We start from the raw sequence: 19,456 nt of genomic DNA on the forward strand, positions 1-19,456 counted from the left end.
AGGCACCAACTGTTTTTTTTTTGAGAATGTAAAATCTTCCCGGGGATCACAACTGTTGTTTTTTAAGGAAAATTAAACCTTCTCAGGGGGCCCAAGTGACTTTTTTTACAAATATACAACATTCTTTAGGGCACAAATTCTCTTTTTTTAAAGTAATGTGAAACCTTCTGAGAGCACCAATTTTTTTCAGAATGTGAAATCTTCCCAGGGATCTCAACTGTCCTTTTTAAAGAAGATGAAACCTTCACGGGAGTGCCAATTGTATTTTTTTTAAAGGAGGTAAAACCTTCTCAAGGGCTCAAACTCTTTTTTTAAAGAATGTGTAACTCCCCAAATGTCTTCTTTTTAAGAATGTGAAACCTTCTCGGAGGCATCAACTGTTTTCTTTTTGAGAATGTGAAATCTTCCCGGGGATCTCAACTGTCCTTTTTCAAAGAAAATTAAACCTTCTCAGGGGGCTCAAGTGACCTTTTTTAGGAATATCCAACCTTCTTTAGGGCACAAATTTTCTTTTTTTAGAGTAATGTAAAACCTTCTGAGAGCACCAATTTTTTTTCAGAATGTGAAATCGTCCCAGGGATCTCAACTGTCCTTTTATAAAAAAGATGAAACCTTCTCAGAGGGCCCAAGTGTCTTTTTTTTTAATATGGAACCTTCTCAGGGCCTCCAACTTTTTTTTTAAAGAATGTGAAACTCCCCAAATGTCTTCTTTTTAAGAATGTGAAATCTTCTGGGAGACATCAACTGTTTTTTTTTGAGAATGTGAAATCTTCCCGGGGATCTCAACTGTCCTTTTTAAAGAAAATTAAACCTTCTCAGGGGGCCCAAGTGACTTTTCTTAGGAATATACAATCTTCTTCAGGGCACAAATTCTCTTTTTTTAGAGTAATGTAAAACCTTCTGAAAGCACCAATTTTTTTTCAGAATGTGAAATCTTCCCAGGGATCTCAACTGTCCTTTTTTAAAAAAGATGAAACCTTCTCAGGGGGCCCAAGTGTCTTTTTTTTTTAATATGGAACCTTCTCAGGGCCTCCAACTCTTTTTTTAAAGAATGTGAAACTCTCCAAATGTCTTCTTTTTAAGAATGCGAAACCTTCTCAGAGGCACCAACTGTTTTTTTTTTGAGAATGTGAAATCTTCCCGGGGATCTCAACTGTCCTTTTTCAAAGAAAATTAAACCTTCTCAGGGGGCTCAAGTGACTTTTTTTAGGAATATCCAACCTTCTTTAGGGCACAAATTTTCTTTTTTTAGAGTAATGTAAAACCTTCTGAGAGCACCAATTTTTTTTCAGAATGTGAAATCTTCCCAGGGATCTCAACTGTCCTTTTTTAAAAAAGATGAAACCTTCTCAGGGGGCCTAAGTGTCTTTTTTTTTTAAATATGGAACCTTCTCAGGGCCTCCACCTCTTTTTTTAAAGAATGTGAAACTCCCCAAATGTCTTCTTTTTAAGAATGTGAAACCTTCTCGGAGGTACCAACTGTTTTTTTTTGAGAATGTGAAATCTTCCCGGGGATCTCAACTGTCCTTTTTTAAAGAAAATTAAACCTTTTCAGGGGGCCCAAGTGACTTTTTTTAGGAATATGCAACCTTCTTTAGGGCACAAATTTTATTTATTTAAAGTAATGTGAAACCTTCTGAGAGCATCAATTTTTTTTCAGAATGTGAAATCTTCCCAGGGATCTCAACTGTCCTTTTTTAAAAAAGATGAAACCTTCTCAGAGGGCCTAAGTGTCTTTATTTTTAAATATGGAACCTTCTCAGGGCCTCCAACTCTTTTTTTAAAGAATGTGAAACTCCCCAAATGTCTTCTTTTTAAGAATGTGAAACCTTCTCGGAGGTACCAACTGTTTTTTTTTTGAGAATTTGAAATCTTCCCGGGGATCTCAACTGTCCTTTTTTAAAAAAAATTAAACCTTCTCAGGGGGCCCAAGTGACTCTTTTTAGGAATATACAACCTTCTTTAGGGCACAAATTCTCTTTTTTTAAAGTAATGTGAAACCTTCTGCGAGCACCATTTTTTTTTTTTTAAAGAATGAGAAACTTTCCCGTAGTTCCCGAAAGTCCTTCTTTAAAAAAGGTGAAACCTTCTTAAGGGGCACAAGTGTGTTTTTTTTAAGAATTTGAAACCTTCTCAGGGCCACGAATTGTCTTTTTTTAAAGAATGTGAAACCTTCTTGAGACCACGAATTGTTTTTTTTTAAGAATGCGAAACCTTCTCGGGGCCACAAATTGTTGTTTTTTAAAGAATATGAAAGTTTCTCGGAGATCCCAACTGTCTTTTTTGGAGAATGTGAAATCTTGCGGGGAATCTCAAGTGTCTTTTTTTTAAAGAACGTGAAAACTTCTTCAGGGGGCCAAATGTCTTTTTTCTAAGAATATGAAACCTTCTCGGGGCCACAAATTGTCTTTTTTTAAAGAATGTGAAACCTTCCCGGGGTTCCCAACTGTCCTTTAGTAAAGGTGAAACCTTCTCAGGGGGCACAAGTGATTTTATTTAAGAATGTGAAACCTTCTCGGGGCCACAAATTGTCGTTTTCTGAAGAATGTGAAACTTTCTCGGAGACTCCAACTGATTTTTTTTTAAGAATGTGAAACCTTCTCAGAAGCTCAACTGTATTTTTAGAGAAGGTGAAACATACTTACGGGTCTCAACTGTCTTTTTTAACAACTTGAAACCTTCTTGGGGCCCCAACTGTTTTTTTTTTTTTTAGAGAATGTGAAATCTTCCCGGGGATCCCAAATGTTCTTTTTTAAAGAAGGTGAAACTTTCTCAGGGGCCCCAGCTGCTTTTTTTTGAGAATATGAAATCTTCTCGGGGCCACAAATTGTCTTTTTTTAAAGAATGTGAAACCTTCTCGGGGTCAAAAATTTTCTTTTTTTAAAGTAATGTGAAACCTTCTGAGGACACCAACTGTTTTTTTTTTCAGAATGTGAAATCTTCCCGGGGATCTCAACTGTCCTTTTTTAAAGAAGGTGAAACCTTAGGGGGCCCAAATGTCTTTTTTTTAATAATATTAAACCTTCTCGAAGGGCCCAAGTATCTTTTTTTAAGAATATGAAATCTTCTCGAGGCCACAAATTGTCTTTTTTTAAAGAATGTGAAACCTCGGGGGCCCCAACACCATTTTTTTTAAGGGTGAAACCTTCTCGGGGCCACAAATTATCTTTTTTAACAAATGTGAAACCTTCTCGAGGGCACCAAGTGTTTTTTTTTAATAATGTAAAACCTTCACATGGATTTCAACTGTCCAACTGACTTTTTTTACAAAATTTAAAATTTTCTCAGCGGAGCATCAACTGTCTTTTTTTAAGGTGAAACCTTCTCGGGGTCCCCAACTGTTTTTTTTTAAGAAGTGAAATCTTCTCGAGGATCCCGACTGTTTTTTTTTTAAGAAGTTGGAACCTTTTCAGTCCCTCCAATTGTCCTTTTTTAAAGAATGTGAAACCTTCTCGAGGGTCCGAAGTGTTTTTTTTTTAAGATTCTGAATGACATCGGAAATCGTTCCTCTGGATCGAATTTACCTGTCCAAAATTTTTGAGAATTTTCGAAGGCGTTTGAAAAATTGTTTTCGCCTAGTGCTCCTGAGTGTTTAGGTTCGAAGAAGTACAAAGGTGTGATTTTTCAAATCAAAAGGTTAAAATGTACAAAACTTGGTATATTATTGTTGTGCGTGTAGAGGAATTCGATTTTTGTAGGTTTCAAAGACCTCCTAAACTCACGTACCGAAGCAAGTAAAAAATTTAAACAAACTTCGACATATTTAACAACAGAAGAAGCACTAAATTCAACTATATTGAAAATCGAAAGGATACAACCACGAAGTACTAAAATTATGCATAAACCGGAATACGTTGCCCATAAAATTCAAAACAAGCTAGCAAATTTCAATAAAGAAATTCCAAAATCTGATAAAAGCAAAGCTGTACAAATTAATGGTACATACAATAAGGTAGTTCCGACCTGAAAAACGGGTATTCAAATGAACGAAAGTTTTACAACATTTTACCATATAAATTATAATAAACAAAACGGAAATTCAACTGAAACAACTATCGACTATCGCGTTAAAAAAAGTCGACTTTTTTTAACAAAAATTGTGTAAACACAAGATAACTTGACTCGAATTTTTATAATTAAAACCACTCATAACCTACTTTGTAATCTTTAATTATCACAATAAATAATTTACGTTACAGAACACATAAAATCAACCACCCGTCTAATACTGATTTCGCTCCTCGCCGCTCCTCCTCAGACCCCTACAACATACCAAATTAGCACCCATTCGCACCCATTTCCCAGTACCCACCTCCACACACGCTCATGCAGACCTTCTGGGTGAGGAAATTGTTCCCGTTACCGTCGCACCCCCCGAATTTGAACTCGTGGCACTTCCCCGTCGAGGGGTCGTATCTCCACCGGGGTAGAAGCGCCCGGCAGTGTCCTCGAGCCTCGGGGAGCTTGCACATGACTGTAGGGCTCTGGGTTTCTGAAAAAGGAACGACAGTTCGAACCGTCGAGGGCTGAATGGGACTCACCACTAGGGGACGTCGTCGGCTTGCCGGAGACGACGCTCACGACCACGGCCAAGACCAGGACTGCGACAAGAGTTTTCAGGGGCATTTTCGTCTTCACTCGGTGCCGGTTGGCTGATATCACTGACGCTGACGAAGAACTGCCGGTATTTAAAGAGACATGCACGTACGTCACACGTGGACAGGTGAAATCACTGCAGACGTGGGACAGAGGCGGACGCGAAGGTGTAAAACCCAAGAAAAATAACCGACAATAAACATAAAGGAGTAATAGCTGCGATAATATCGAAAGTCTTATTCACGGTGTTTCACAGGGTGCTGTCACCGGACCGCTCTTAGTCCTGGTGTATACAACTTCAAGTCGGTTTTCTCAGCGGGCCCTGACGCCGCCCCTGGCGATGGCATAATCTCGACTTCTAGAATGACGGTTCAGTGGACTTTTGGGCTGACGCACAGACGGATCTGGGTCAAAAATATTTTTGTTGTTACTAGTACAAGTGCGTTCTTATGCAACACTGTGGGATCGCTGAAGTTCAATGAATGGGTAATTAAGCAATTTCGCAAAAAGGTGAACGAACCGCGCACTGCCAGGGAGTGGAAATAATTTATATTTTTTGGCGAATTTTCTGACGTCCGAAACGATGAATGGCTTTCTGTTCAATCGACTCGCTAATTTCGTTCAGAGTAAACAAGTTTCACTTCTCAAAACCCGAAATGAAAAAATTAGCGTAGAAATAAATGGGGCAACAACTGGCCGAAATTTGGCGTAAGGTGTTTAAAAAATTCCTTGACCTCGTGGATTTGGCAACTTGTTGAATGGACGCATCTTGTACAACATCCTGTTTGAAGCCCCACATTAAGAGGTAGTTTCTTCATGGGTGATCACGCGTCGTGCATTTTTATTTATTTATTTATCAGTTTTTATTTATTAATTTACAATTTTCGGGACTTAATACACACAAGAAAACAATAAACGGCCTACATTACAATGTATTGTGCAACAGTTAAAACTTCTATGTATTGTAGTTACAACACAATAAGTCGTTTAAAAGCTTGTGGCTTTAAAGTTCACTCCTGTTAAGACAATGTTTGCCATTAATCTACACATTATAACATTTATTCATTTACAGACGATTAGACAGCACTTCAAGATTGACACAAAATACCCACTACCGAATTATCCCGTGTAAATAAATAAACATTAAAGCAAACACATAATGCATACGTCTTCCAAGCCATTTACTAAAAATTCAATTGTTCCGCATTATACAAAAAAAAACTCTTCTTTGTGTCCGATAAGACACCTACATTATAAAACACCAAAAAACTAAAACAGTTGTCATCAAATTGAACTTAGATACGACTTATCCTTTATCCCCCAGAAAATGCAATTTGCTGATATTGCAGACCTCCCAAGAATTCGAGTTCAGCGCCTGAAAGATTCTTCACATTTTTTTTAATAAGACACCACAGCCCCTGAAATTCTTTCAAATCGCTAAAAAAAGACCAGGGATTCTTTCAGATCCTTAAAAAAGAAACACCCCAATCTCCCGATATTCCTTCAAATTGTTTCAAATTTAAAACACCTGAGGTTCTTTAAATTTCTTTAAATGTAAAACACTAAGTACTCCTGAGATTTTTTAAAATTCTATATAAAATAAAACACCAAAAGCACCCAAAATTCTTAAAGTTATTTCAAAAGCAAAACAAAAAAGGCTCCCGAAACTCTTGTTGCCGGCAGGATTCTTTAAAACTGTCAAAAATAAAACACCAGGAACCCCCGAGGTTCTTTAATTGTTTCAAAACCAAACGCAGAAGCCCCTGAGCTCCTTTGAAATTCTATTAAAAAAGAAACTTCGGTAGTTCATGGGAATCCTTAAAATTCCTTAAAAATAAAACACCAGGAATTCTGAGATTGAACTTTATTAAAAATCAAACAAAAGTCCGGTGATGCCCTAAACATTTCAAATTTATTCACAAAGAAAGCACCATAGCCCAAAACTCTTTAAACTCTTTCAAACATAAAAATCTGGGGGGCAGGATTTTTCAAAGGTGTTTAAAAATAAAACACCAAGAACCTTCAAGATTCTTTCAGTCTTTCGAAAACAAAAAACCAACAAGGCCCCCAAAACTTCTAAAATTTTTCAAATTTCTAGAAAAAGACCAGGGATTCTAGGCATTCATTAAATTCTTTCAAAATTAAAATACCAGGAACCCCCTGGAAATTTCTTTAGAAATAAAACACTAGGATTCCCAGATGTGTTTTAAATTATTTCAAAACTAAAACACCGGAAGCCCCTGAGATTATTTGAAATTCTATTTAAAAGAAAAGCAAAACTCTGGTGGTCCATAGGATTCTTTAGTTTTATTCAAAAATAAAACACCACGGGTCCCAAAGATTCTTTTAGATCCTTAAAAAAACACCACACTTTCCCGACATTCCTTAAAATTCTTTCAAATTTAAAACACCAAGAACCCCTGACATTCTATAACATTCTATAACAAAATAAAACACCTGAAAGTTCTTTAAACTAAGGTATTTCAAAACGAAAACACCGAGGGCCCCTGGGATTATTTGAGATTCTATAAAAAATAAAACCCCGGTTACCCGTGAGATTCTTTAAAATCCTGTAAAAAAATAAAACATCAGGGACCCCCGAGGTTCTTTAAATTGTTTCAAAACCGAAAACAGGAGCCTCTGAGATTCTTTAAAATTCTATTTAAAAAAATACAAAACTCCGGGATTCTTTAAATTTCTTGAAAATTAAAACACCAAAGCCCACGAAATTAATTCTTTAAATTCAAAGTTAAAATACCAGGAACCCCTGAAATTCTGGAAATTTCTTTATAAATAAAACACTGGAAGTCCCAGAGATGTTTTAAATTATTTCAAAACCAAAACACCGAAAGCCACCGAAATTATTTGAAATTCTATTAAAAAAAAAACTCCGGTGTTTCATGGGACTCTTCAAATTTTCGCAAAAATGGAACACCAGGAGCCCCGATATTCTTTAAATTGCTTCGAAACCACTACGGGCTTTTGGAATTCTCCCATATTCTTTAAAAAAACACCAAGGGCTTCCGACGTTCTTTCCCTGAAACCCTTTAAATTTCCTTAAAAATAAAACACCGAGAACTCGAGATTCTTTAAAACTTTATTAAAAATCAAACAAAAGTCAGGTGGTGTACGAAACACTTTAAATTTTTTCACAAAGAAAGCACCATGGCCCCAAAACTTTTTAAACTCTTTCAAACATAAAGATCTAGAGGGCAGGATTAAAATAAAACACCAAGAACCTCCAAGAGTCTTTCAGTCTTCCGAAAAGAAAAAACCAACAAGGCCCCCAAAACTTCTAAATTTTTTTTCAAATTTCTAGAAAAAGACCACGGATTCTAGGCTTTCTTTAAATTCTTTCAAAATTAAAATACCAGGAACCTCTGAAATTCTGTAAATTTCTTTAGAAATAAAACATTAGGATTCCCAGATGTGTTTTAAATTATTTCAAAACTGAAACACCGAAAGCCCCTGAGATTATTTGAAATTCTATTAACAAAAAAGGCCAAACTCTGGTGGTCCATAGGATTCTTTAGTTTTAATTCAAAAATAAAACACCACGGGCCCCTAAGATTCTTTTAAATCCTTAAAAAAACACCACACTTTCCCCACATTCCTTCAAATTCTTTCAAATTTAAAACACCAAGAACCCCTGACATTCTATAACATTCTATAACAAAATAAAACACCTGAAAGTTCTTTAAACTAAGGTATTTCAAAACGAAAACACTGAGGGTCCCTGGGATTATTTGAGCTTCTATAAAAAATAAAACCCCGGTTACCTGTGAGATTCTTTAAAATCCTGTAAAAAATTAAACATCAGGGACCCCAAGGTTCTTTAAATTGTTTCTCTGAGATTCTTTAAAATTCTATTAAAAAAAATACAAAACTCCGGAATTCTTCAAATTTCTTGAAAATTAAAACACCAAAGCCCACGAAATTAATTCTTTAAATTCAAAGTTAAAATACCAGGACTCAGGGGTTCTGGAAATTTCTTTATAAATAAAACACTAGAAGTCCCAGAGATGTTTTAAATTATTTAAAAACCAAAACACCGGAAGCCACTGAAATTATTTGAAATTCTATAAAAAAAAAACTCCGGTATTTCATGGGACTCTTCAAATTTCTTCACAAAGAAAGCACCATAGCCCCAAAACTCTTTAAACTCTTTCAAACATAAAAATCTAGAGGGCAGGATTCTTTAGAAGTGTTTAAAAATAAAACACCAAGAACCCTCAAGATTCTGTCAGTCTTTCGAAAACAAGAAACCAACAAGGCCCTCAAAATTTCTAAAATTTTTTCAAAAACAAAACGCCGAAAGATTGTTCACATTTTTTCAAAAATAAGATACCACGTCCCTTGAGATTCTTTCAAATCACTAAAAAAAGACCAGGGATTCTAGGCATTCTTTCAAATTCGTTCTAAAACAAAACGTCGATGACTCCCGACATTCTTTAAATTCTTTCAAAGTTAAAATACACCCGAAATTCTTGAAATTTCTATAGAAATAAAACACTAGGAGTCCCAGAAATGTTTTAAATTATTTCAATACCAAAACACCGGAAACACCGAATTATTTGAAATTCTGTTAAAAAAAACTTCGGTGGTCCCTAGGATTCTTTAAATTTCTTTAAAAATAAAACACCACGGACTCCTGAGATTCTTTCAGATTCTTAAAAAAACGCCACAATCTCCCGACATTCCCTCAAATTCTTTCAAACTTAAAACACCAAGGATCCCTAAAACCCTCTAAATTTCCTTAAAAATAAAACACCGGGAATCTTGGGATTCTTTAAAACTTTATTAAAAATCAAATCAAAGTCCGGTGGTTCCTGGAACACATAAATTTCTTCAAAAAGAAAGCACCATAGCTCCAAAACCCTTTAAACTCTTTCAAACATAAAAATCTAGGAGGCAAGATTCTTTAGAAGTGTTTAAAACTAAAACACCAGAAACACCCCAGATTCTTTCAAATTTTAGAAAACAAAAAACCAATAAGGGTCCCCAAAACTTCTAAAATTTTTTCAAAAACAAAACGCCGAAAGATTGTTCACATTTTTTCAAAAATAAAATACCACGTCCCTTGAAATTCTTTCAAATCTCTAAAAAAAGACCAGAAATTCTAGGCATTCTTTCAAATTCTTTCTAAAACAAAACGTCGATGACCCCCGACATTCTTGAAATTTCTATAGAAATAAAACACTAGGAGTCCCAGAAATGTTTTAAATTATTTCAAAATGAAATTCTGTTAAAAAAAACACGGACTCCTGAGATCCTTTCAGACTCTTAAAAAAAACGCCACAATCTCCCGACATTCCTTCAAATTCTTTTAAATTTAAAACACCAAGGACACCTGGGGTTTTTTAAATTTTTTTAAATCTAAAACACTAAGTACCTCTGAGATTCTTTAAAATCCTATAAAAAATAAAACACCAGCGACCCCTGAGGTTCTTTAATTGTTTAAAAATCAAACACAGGAGCCCTTGAGATTCTTTGAACTTCTATTTAAAAAAAAAACTCCGCTAGTTCATGGGACTCTTTAAATTTATTCAAAAATGGAACACCAAGAGCCCCGATATTCTTTAAATTACAGACGAAATTACAAAAAGACCAAGGATTCTACGCATTCTTTCAAATTCGTTCTAAAACAAAATGTCGAACGCCCTCGGCATTCTTTAAATTCTTTCAAACTTAAAATACCAAGGACCCCTGAAATTCTTGAAATTTCTTTAGAAATAAAACACTAGGGGTTCCAAAGATGTTTTAAATTGTTTCAAAACAAAAACATCTGAAGCCCCTGAGATGATTTGGACTTCTATTAAAAAAATAAATTTCTTCAAAAATAAAACACCACGGGCCCCTGAGATTCTTTCAAATTCTTAAAAAAAAACACCACTATCTTTCGACATGTCTCCAAATTTTTTCAAATTTAAAACACCAAGGACACCTGAAGTTCTTCAAATTTCTTTAAATGTAACACACTAAGTATCTCTGAGATTCTGTCAAATTCTATAAAAAAAAATAAAACACCAAAAGCACCCAAGGTTCTTACGATTATTTCAAAACCAAAACACCGGATCCCTGAAACGATTTGAGATTCTATAATAAAGCAAAACTCCGGTGACCCCTGAAACTCTTTAAATTTCTTCAAAAATAAAACACCAAAGGCTTCCGAAACTCTTTAAATTCTTTCAAGCATAAATCGTTGCGGGCAGGATTCTCCAAAACTGTCTCAAAAATAAAACACCAACTATCAGTGAGATTCTTTTTAAATCTTATAAAAAATAAAACACCAGGAACCCCTGAGGTTCTTTAATTGTTTCAAAACCATACACAGGAGCCCCTGACATTCTTAGAAATTCTATCAAAAAAAAACTCCGATAGTTCATGGGACTTTTTGAATTTCAAAAATGAAACACCAACAGCTCCCATATTCTTTAAATTGCTTCAAAACCCTGAAATTCTCCCATTATTCTTTACAAAAAACACCAAGGGTCCCCGACATTCTTTAGTTCGTTTTAAAACCAAACGTCGATGCTTTAAAATATTTCAAACTTAAAACACCCAGGACTCCTGAAACCCTGTAAATTCCCTTAAAAATAAAACACCCGGAACCCTGAGATTCTTTAAAACTTTACTAAAAATCAAACAAAAGTCCGGTGGTCCCTGGAACACTTCAAATTTCTTCAAAAAAAATTGGTCTAAAGAGTTTAGACAGTACTTCCCTCGCTGTCGGAAACTTGACGACTGCATGCCTATTGTGTTTTTTTTCTCATTACATTTTTGTAGTGGGAATTTAAAAAAAAATTGCGATGACGTCATCAACATTTTTGCAAGGACACGTATATCAGTTGGGATAGATGTAGTGTAATACTAAGAATAAAATTATTATATTCTCAAATTTTCGGGAAAATGAATTGGGTCGTTTTGAATATTGATTTGTAATAATCAATAAAATAACGAAACAATTTACTCACGTATACGGCAACTGAAAATCGTTTATGTATAAACATTCTTAATTTAAGATGACAAGCGTAACAGCATACGTGAGAGTCAAACAGAGAAACTGTAAACAAAACGACCATCGGTTTTATTGCTTCGACTTCCGCTTATTATATAAAACATTGGGTTTTATTTTAATTCTTGACGGTGAAATTCACAATTGGTTGATTATAAACATGTCTATTTCACATTCGCGGAACCAAGTGAGCGCATAAAACAAATGCAGGTCTGTAATGTTAAAGTCGATGTAAATAAGCGTGCTACCCTTATGTTTCAACCGAGTTTTTCCTTTAACAAATTTTGTGTCTACCAAATTGGGTTGGTTGGGGTGTAATACTAATAATAAGTGTTGCCTTTAATTTAATCAATTAAATAAATTGACTTCATTAATTTTTTTGAACCACCTCTTAAGAAAATCTAAAAAATATGAATGGAATGATAAATCACAAGTACAAACTCATCATATTTTTTGCATTTTAGATAGGATTTATTCAGCAAAATTTAAGGGTGACGTCATCAATTTTTTTAGGAGGGATGAACAAATACATTTTGAACAAAAGTTTACCATGCTTATAATAACTTTAGAATATTCCCAAGATTTCAAAGCATTCGGTTTTGTAATTCCTGATTAAATCGATAAAATAAATTCACGCCTTCATTAATTTTTTTGAGTCACCCTGCATATGCAAATCCAAAAATATGAATGGAATGATAAATCACAAGTACAGACTCATCATATTTTGTACATTTTAGATACGATTTATTCGGCAAACTTTTGAGCTGACGTCATCAGTTTTTTGTAGAAGATAACCAAATATATTTTGACTAAAAATTTATTATGCTCTTTATAACCTTAAAACATCTGCAAGATTTCAAAGCATTCGGTTTTGTAGTTCCTGATTAAATCAATAAAATAAATTTACGCATTCATTAATTTTTTTGAGTCACCCTGTATATGCAAATCGAAAAAATTTGAATGGAATGATAAATCACAAGAAGAGACTCACCATATTTTGTACATTTTAGATAGGATTTATTCAGCAAAATTTTGTGGTGACATCATAAATTTTTTAGGGGAGACGACCAAATACGTTTTGATCAAAAATTTACCATGCTTATGATAATTTTAAAATATCTTCAAGATTTCGAAGCATTCGGTTTTGTAGTTCCTGAGTAGTAAATCAGTAAAATAAATTTACGCTTTCATTTATTTTCTTGAATCACCCTGTATATGCAAATCCAAAAAATATGAATGGAGTGATAGATCACAAGTACAGACTGATCATATTTTGTACATTTTAGATATGATTTATTCGGCAAATTTTCGAGCTGACGTCATCAAGTTTTTGGAGGGGATAAGCAAATATATTTTGACTAAACATTTATTATGCTCTTTATAACCTTAAGACATCTGCAAGATGTCAGAGCATTCCGTTTTGTAGTTCCTGATTAAATCAATAAAATATATTTACGCATTCATTAATTTTTTGAGTCACTCTGTATATGCAAATCCAAAAAATATGAATGGAGTGATAGATCACAAGTACAGACTCATCATATTTTGTACATTTTAGATATGATTTATTCCACAAACTTTTGAGCTGACGTCATCAAGTTTTTGGAGGGGATAAGCAAATATTTTTTGACTAAAGATTTATGATGCTCTTTATAGCCTTAAAACATCTGCAACATTTCAAAGCATTCTGGTTAGCAGATTAAAAATTAAATTTCAAAATGTTGTTTTATAATTTTGATTTTTTTTCCAAAAATCTGGACGTTTCGGGTGAAAAGTCGATTTAGAGTTGTAAACTACATGTGTAGGACTATGTTATTTTATACAATTGAAAACCCATTTACTATGTACAATTTTGAAGTGACGTCATCGCATTAGTGGTGGGGATGATTAGACAAATTTTGGTTAGCGTTTTACCATCTACATGATATTCTTAATATATGTACAAAATTTCACAACAATCGGTCGAGTACTTTCGGAGATTATCTGTCTAATAAAAATCCGGGACAACAGACGGACAGACGGACAGACGGACGGACAGACGGACGGACGGACGGACAGACAGACGGAAATGGGAGACCTATTTCTTCGTCTTCTAGGGGTCATGAAAGATCGAGAAAACGTAAAAGTAGAGAGTCGGCCGACGGACTCGATTACAATACTTCCTTTGCTTACGCTCGGGAAGTAATAAAACATCATCCACCCCCGAAGTTCTTTAAATTGTTTCAAAACCAAACACAGAAGCCCCTGAGATTCTTTAAAATTCTATTAAAAAAAAAATAAAACACCAAAACGCCCCAAAATTTTTAAATTCTATCAAACACGTAAACCTAAACCTGGGAGGCAGGATTCTCTAAAATTTTGGAGGTCAATTTTTTCAGAGTCTTTCAAAACAAAAAATCAAAAATAGTCCCCAACACTCTTTAAATTCCTTAAGAAAATAAAGGTGGGGAATTCTGAGATTCTTTAAATCTTTTCAAAAATAAAACTCCATGGACCCCGGAGATACTTTCAAATCCTTAAAAATATACGAGGGGTCTCGACATTATTTCAAACTTGTTCTAAAACAAAACATGGCATTCTTTAAATTCTTTCAAGGTTAAAAAGTCGGGGACCACTGAGATTCCTTAACTTCTTTAAAAATAAAGCACCGGTTCCCCTGAGAGTCTTTAAAATTGTATAAAAAATAAAACACTAGAGATCCCGAGATTCTTTGAAATTCTGTTAAAAAAAACACAAAACTCCGGTAGCCCTGGGACTCTTTCAATAGATTCTTAAACAAAACGTTGAGAACCTCCAGCATTCAGAAAGAAATCAGCTGAATAAGATTTTTTTTTGCAAAGATATTGACCCAGAGAAACTCTGCTACTGCTGCTTAGCAACGAACCGCTCTTTGACAAATTCGTTCGAAAACGCAACATATTTGCAAACTATTGAACATATTAATATCGCAAATATTGTACGTTGTTTCCATTTTTGTGTCGCTCTCCGCAAACAATTTATTTATGCCCAAATAAATACGCGCCTACATAGTACATATTCAGCGGCATAATTATGAGCTGATTTATTTTTAAACGCATTCGCATTGCCATGTATTGAATAATCCGAAGCTCGCATTCGTTGTGGTTCATTTTGTTCGATTTAAAACTGCAATTGTTCTTTTTCTCTTCGCGTTTAGCACTTTCTCGAAGAAGTGTGCTCATCGCATGTGAGCGTAGGTCAGTGCTTTTCCACTGAAACCGATAATGAGTGAAAGTGGCGTAAAATACTATAAACGAATTACGAGCGTCAGCGGCTAGTTCAATCGGCTTAGCAACAAGGGATTTAGTCCACGGAATACATTAGCGCCAGCATTAATCAAATCGATTTTAATAACCGCGAGCCAGCATCCGAGTCAACGCTCTAAATGTGTTCTAAAAGCGAAATTTTTGATAATAGAATCCTTGACGATAACGGCGAACGAAAGCCGAAACACAATTATTCTTCAATTAGCACGCAAACCCGGTTAAGTTGGTCGGACGCAATCCGATTACATGACCTTTTTTCTTTTATACAAATTAAATCAGTTCCATCCCTCATTCAAGACGACAAATTAAAAACGAATCTGGACACGGCGTTTTTGCGCGCTTAATAAAGCGGGAATTCGGCGGGAATTCGCTCCCGCCGGCCGCGCCGCAACCAGTTATACAGTCGGGATACAAATGATCGGCGTCAAATTAAAACATAATTAGTTAGTCGAGTGAATTGTAGGGGCTATATGGTAGTCCTGACCATTACTTTGCGGTGCGGAGAATTGTTACTTTGTTCGGCGCCGAAGATGGTGATTGACAGATGGGGTTACGTTTAGCACTCCTGCCCCTTCGAAGACTGTCGTAATTAATCTTGTTTAGGCAATCGATTTTAAACAAAACTGTTTCTGGGGCGTTTATCACTTCGCCCGGAACGGCTTGCTAAATGTACGGCTGCGGCGAGAAATTTCAAACATCTTCAAAATTTTTCAAGGGTTTTTCACAACCGGAAACCGATAAATAAACAACTATTTACTCAACACTGTCGTGATATTTTGTAAACTATTCAAATAACAGAACTTATTCGCATTTCTATGTAGCACAAAGTTAAAAATTCACACAATGCGTCATTTCATAAATCCGAATTGAAAATAAACCACGTAAAAACCAGTATCGAATTTCAATTAATAAAGCCTAATGATGATGCATTCTGGAAACTAGTTGGTTATATTTTAACAGAACGTTTGACTTTTGGCCTGTTCTAAACATAAAATCAACGGCTGAAATTAAACATGATTAACGAGCGGCTGACTTGTCAAAATCAGATGTGCCCCCATCCTCCGACCGATGCCTCGGTAATAAAAGCCAAGGCGAGCCGACGCCGGAACGCCAAAAATGCAACATTCAGAAATATCGTTTCGCAACAAAGTTGCAGAAAATCGTCGCTCCTAAGATTTTTTTCCAACACCGACGCGTTTTTATTAAATTTAATGCCTAATTTTTGTATACTAATAGGTGTTGTTACTATTTTCGTTCGATTGTTGAATAAAATTTTAAATACTGTAACCTCATTTGACATATACCTTGTAAAACTTTTATGACTTAAGCGACCTATAGATGTATTTTGTGAATTATATTTAATCATATTTAAACATTGTAAATAATTTATAGCGTTGACCGACCAACTCCAATCGTTTCGAAAATTTACCCAAAATTCAAACATTATCGAGTAAACGAATCACAGTACCTAATAAATTAAAACTGAAGTCGTACTTGCCCCGTTTTCGGTCCCAACACAACACATTTTCACTAATATTTGTTAATAATAAATTATAAATTCGCGAAAACAGCCCTACTTTTAAGCCGCCCCGGACTCCGATGTTGCTGCCATCAAACAGAAATTAAAACTGAACACAAAGGACCGAAAACGTGACCTTTGGACAGGTAGCTCACGTGACAGTGACGTCATCGTACGTCACAATGAGATTCCAAAAATAATTTTTCATATTTTGGCCGAGAAATTGCACATTTTCGGGGTTAATTTAATAATATTTAAACAAATTGATTTGTTTTTAGTAATTTTGTGTTTTTAACAAAACGGTGTTCGATTTAATTATCATATATTAACACTTATCGTATTTAAAAATTATAAATAAATCTTCATAACCTAAGCAATCCTCGCCACACCCGGAACTCCCGGAACGCTCAGAACATTACTTGTAATCCGTGGAATATTTGAAACCCTTAAAATCCCTCGAATTTTTGGACCCTTGGAATCCTTGAAATATATAAAAACGTTGGCACGTTTGGAAGCTTTCGGACATTTGGAACCTTCGAAACCCTTAGGATATTTGTCATCGTTGAAACCTTTGGAAACCTTAACAACCTTAAAATCCTTGGAATCCTTAGAATTTGTAGGAAATTTAGACTCATTGAAATCTTTAGAAGCTTTTAAAACCTTTGAACCCTTGGAATGACTGGAATCCTTAGAAGCCATTGAAACCTTGTAACCTTCGGAAACTCTGGAAACTGTGGAACTTTGAAACATTTTGAATCTGTGGAATTTTTGCAAACCCTTACAATACTTACAATCATTGAAATTCTTGATATCCTTGGAATCCCTGCAATTTTTAGAATCGACAGAATTTTCGGATTCCTTGAAATTTTCGGATTCCATAGGGTCTTAATATATTTAGGTTCTTTAGAATCTCTAGAACCTTTAGAACATATAGAATCTTTGGGATTTTAGGAAATGTTACTTGGTATCCTTATAATCCTTGGAATACTTTGACAGCTTCTAATTCTTGGAACATTTGAAATTCTTGGAATTCTTGGAATTTTTGGAAACCTTGGAACCCTCGGTGCTCTCGGAATTCTCGAAGTTCTCGAAATCCTCGCCATCTACAAAATTTTTAGAATCTTCAGAATACTCAGAATTTTCAGTATCTTCAGAATTTTCAGAATTTTCAGAATCTTCGAAATTTTCAGAATCTTCAGAATCTTTAATATATTCAGAACCTATGCAATTCTCAAAACACTCGGAACTCCTGGAAACCTCTGAACATTACTTGGAATCCTAGTAATCCTTGGAATACTTGAGACCATTGAAATCCTTGAAGTGTTTGAAACCTTTGGGCTCCTTGAAATATATAAAAACCTTCGAAACCCTTAGAACACACTTGAACGTTGGAAACCTTGGAATCCTTAACAGCCTTGAAACACTTGTAACCCTTAGAATCTATAGAAACTTTAGAATCATTGAAATCTTTTGAAGCTTTGGAAACTTTTCAACCCTTGGAATGATTGGATTCCATAGAATCCATTAAAATCTTGTAACCTTTGGAAAATCTGGAAAATTTGGAACTTTTGGAACATTTGGAACATTTTGAACATGTGGAATTTTTGGAAACCCTTGCAACACTTGCAATCCTTGCAGTTCTTGGAACCCTTGGTATTCCTGGAATCGTTACAATCTTTGGAACCGTCTGAACTTTCGAATTTCTCGAAATTCTTGTATTTCATAGGATTTTAATATATTTCGGTTCTTTAGGTTCTTTAGAATCTTTAGATTATTTAGAATCTACAGAATCTTCAGAATGCTCTTATGCTCAAATATTATTTAATTATATCGTGAAAATTTATAGCAACTTCAATCGTTCCGAAAATTTCCCTAAAATTTAAACTTTGTCGAGTAAACGAATCGCGGAACCTGATAAATTAAAACTGAAGTCGTACTTACCCCGTTTTCTGTCCTTTTCGGAAAAATATCCATTTTCTTTCGTGTTCACAACAATAACACAACACATTTTCCCTAATATTTATTAATAATAAATTATAAATTCGCGAAATTGCTCTGTTTTTACGCCAAAAGGATGCGACGATCTTGTCACCATCAAACAGAAATGAAAACTGAACACAAAGGACTGAAAACGTGACCTTTGGACAGGTAGCTCACGTGACAGTGACGTCATCGTACGTCACGATGAGATTGCAAAAATTATTTTTCATATTTTGGCCGAGAAATTGCACATTTTCGGGGTTAATTTAATAATATTTAAACAAATTGATTTGTTTTTAGTAATTTAGTGTGTTTAACAAAACGGTGTTCGATTTAATTATCATGTATTAATACTTATTGTATTTAAACTTTATAAATAATATAATTTATGTTTAAATATTATTTAATTACATCGTGAAAACGTATAGCTTTGATCGACCAATTTCAATCCTTTCGAATATTTCCCCAAAATTTAAACTTTGTCGAGTAAACGAATCACGGAACACGTTAAATTAAAACTGAAGTCGTACTTTCCTTCGGTTCTTTTCGGAAAAATGTCTATTTTTTCGTGTTCACGACACCAACACAACACATTTTCACTAATATTTATTAATAATAAATTAAAAATTCGCGAAAAGAAGTCTACATTTAAGCCAAAATACTTTGCCTTTTTTTCTTAATGTTCGTAGTCTTCTTTTCGCAACAGGAAACTTAAAGCGTGTTTAAAACGGAAATATGGATTTTGTAATTACGCTCCGCCCCTTAGTCTGACAACGAATGGAAAATTCATCACGATTAAGAACTGAGATCGGGGTGGGGCTTGTCTTTTTTTTGAAGAACTTGTTTCACAGCAATTCTTGTAGAAAAATACGGATTTTGCAATTCGACGATTAAGAAAAAATTTATCACAGTTGATATAGGGCGGGTGGGCGGGGCTTATATTTTGCATTTTTTTTTTCTTCTTAATATATATCGTTTTTTCCCCATAACAAGAAACTGAAAACATGTTTAAAATGGTAAATTTTATCCCATACACTTCTTTACTAATTTACCCCTTTAAAC

General features: G+C 34.7%; 1 protein-coding gene across 1 annotated transcript; it reads right to left on the reverse strand.

Moving 5' to 3' along the window:
* Positions 1-4,149: 4,149 nt before the first annotated feature.
* LOC135126008 (kappaPI-actitoxin-Avd3c-like) lies at positions 4,150-4,670 on the reverse strand. The gene is made up of 3 exons (XM_064051796.1): positions 4,542-4,670; positions 4,313-4,492; positions 4,150-4,262 (listed from the first exon to the last, which is right to left on the reverse strand). The coding sequence occupies exons 1-3, from the start codon at positions 4,624-4,626 to the stop codon at positions 4,255-4,257; spliced, it is 273 nt and encodes a 90-aa protein (XP_063907866.1). The 5' UTR covers positions 4,627-4,670; the 3' UTR covers positions 4,150-4,254.
* Positions 4,671-19,456: the final 14,786 nt, after the last annotated feature.

The sequence above is a fragment of the Zophobas morio genome, unplaced genomic scaffold, assembly GCF_036711695.1.
Source record: "Zophobas morio isolate AGI-343-1 ecotype UQ-CSIRO unplaced genomic scaffold, CSIRO_AGI_Zmor_V1 ptg000010l, whole genome shotgun sequence".
In the NCBI taxonomy this organism is placed as follows: domain Eukaryota; kingdom Metazoa; phylum Arthropoda; class Insecta; order Coleoptera; family Tenebrionidae; genus Zophobas; species Zophobas morio.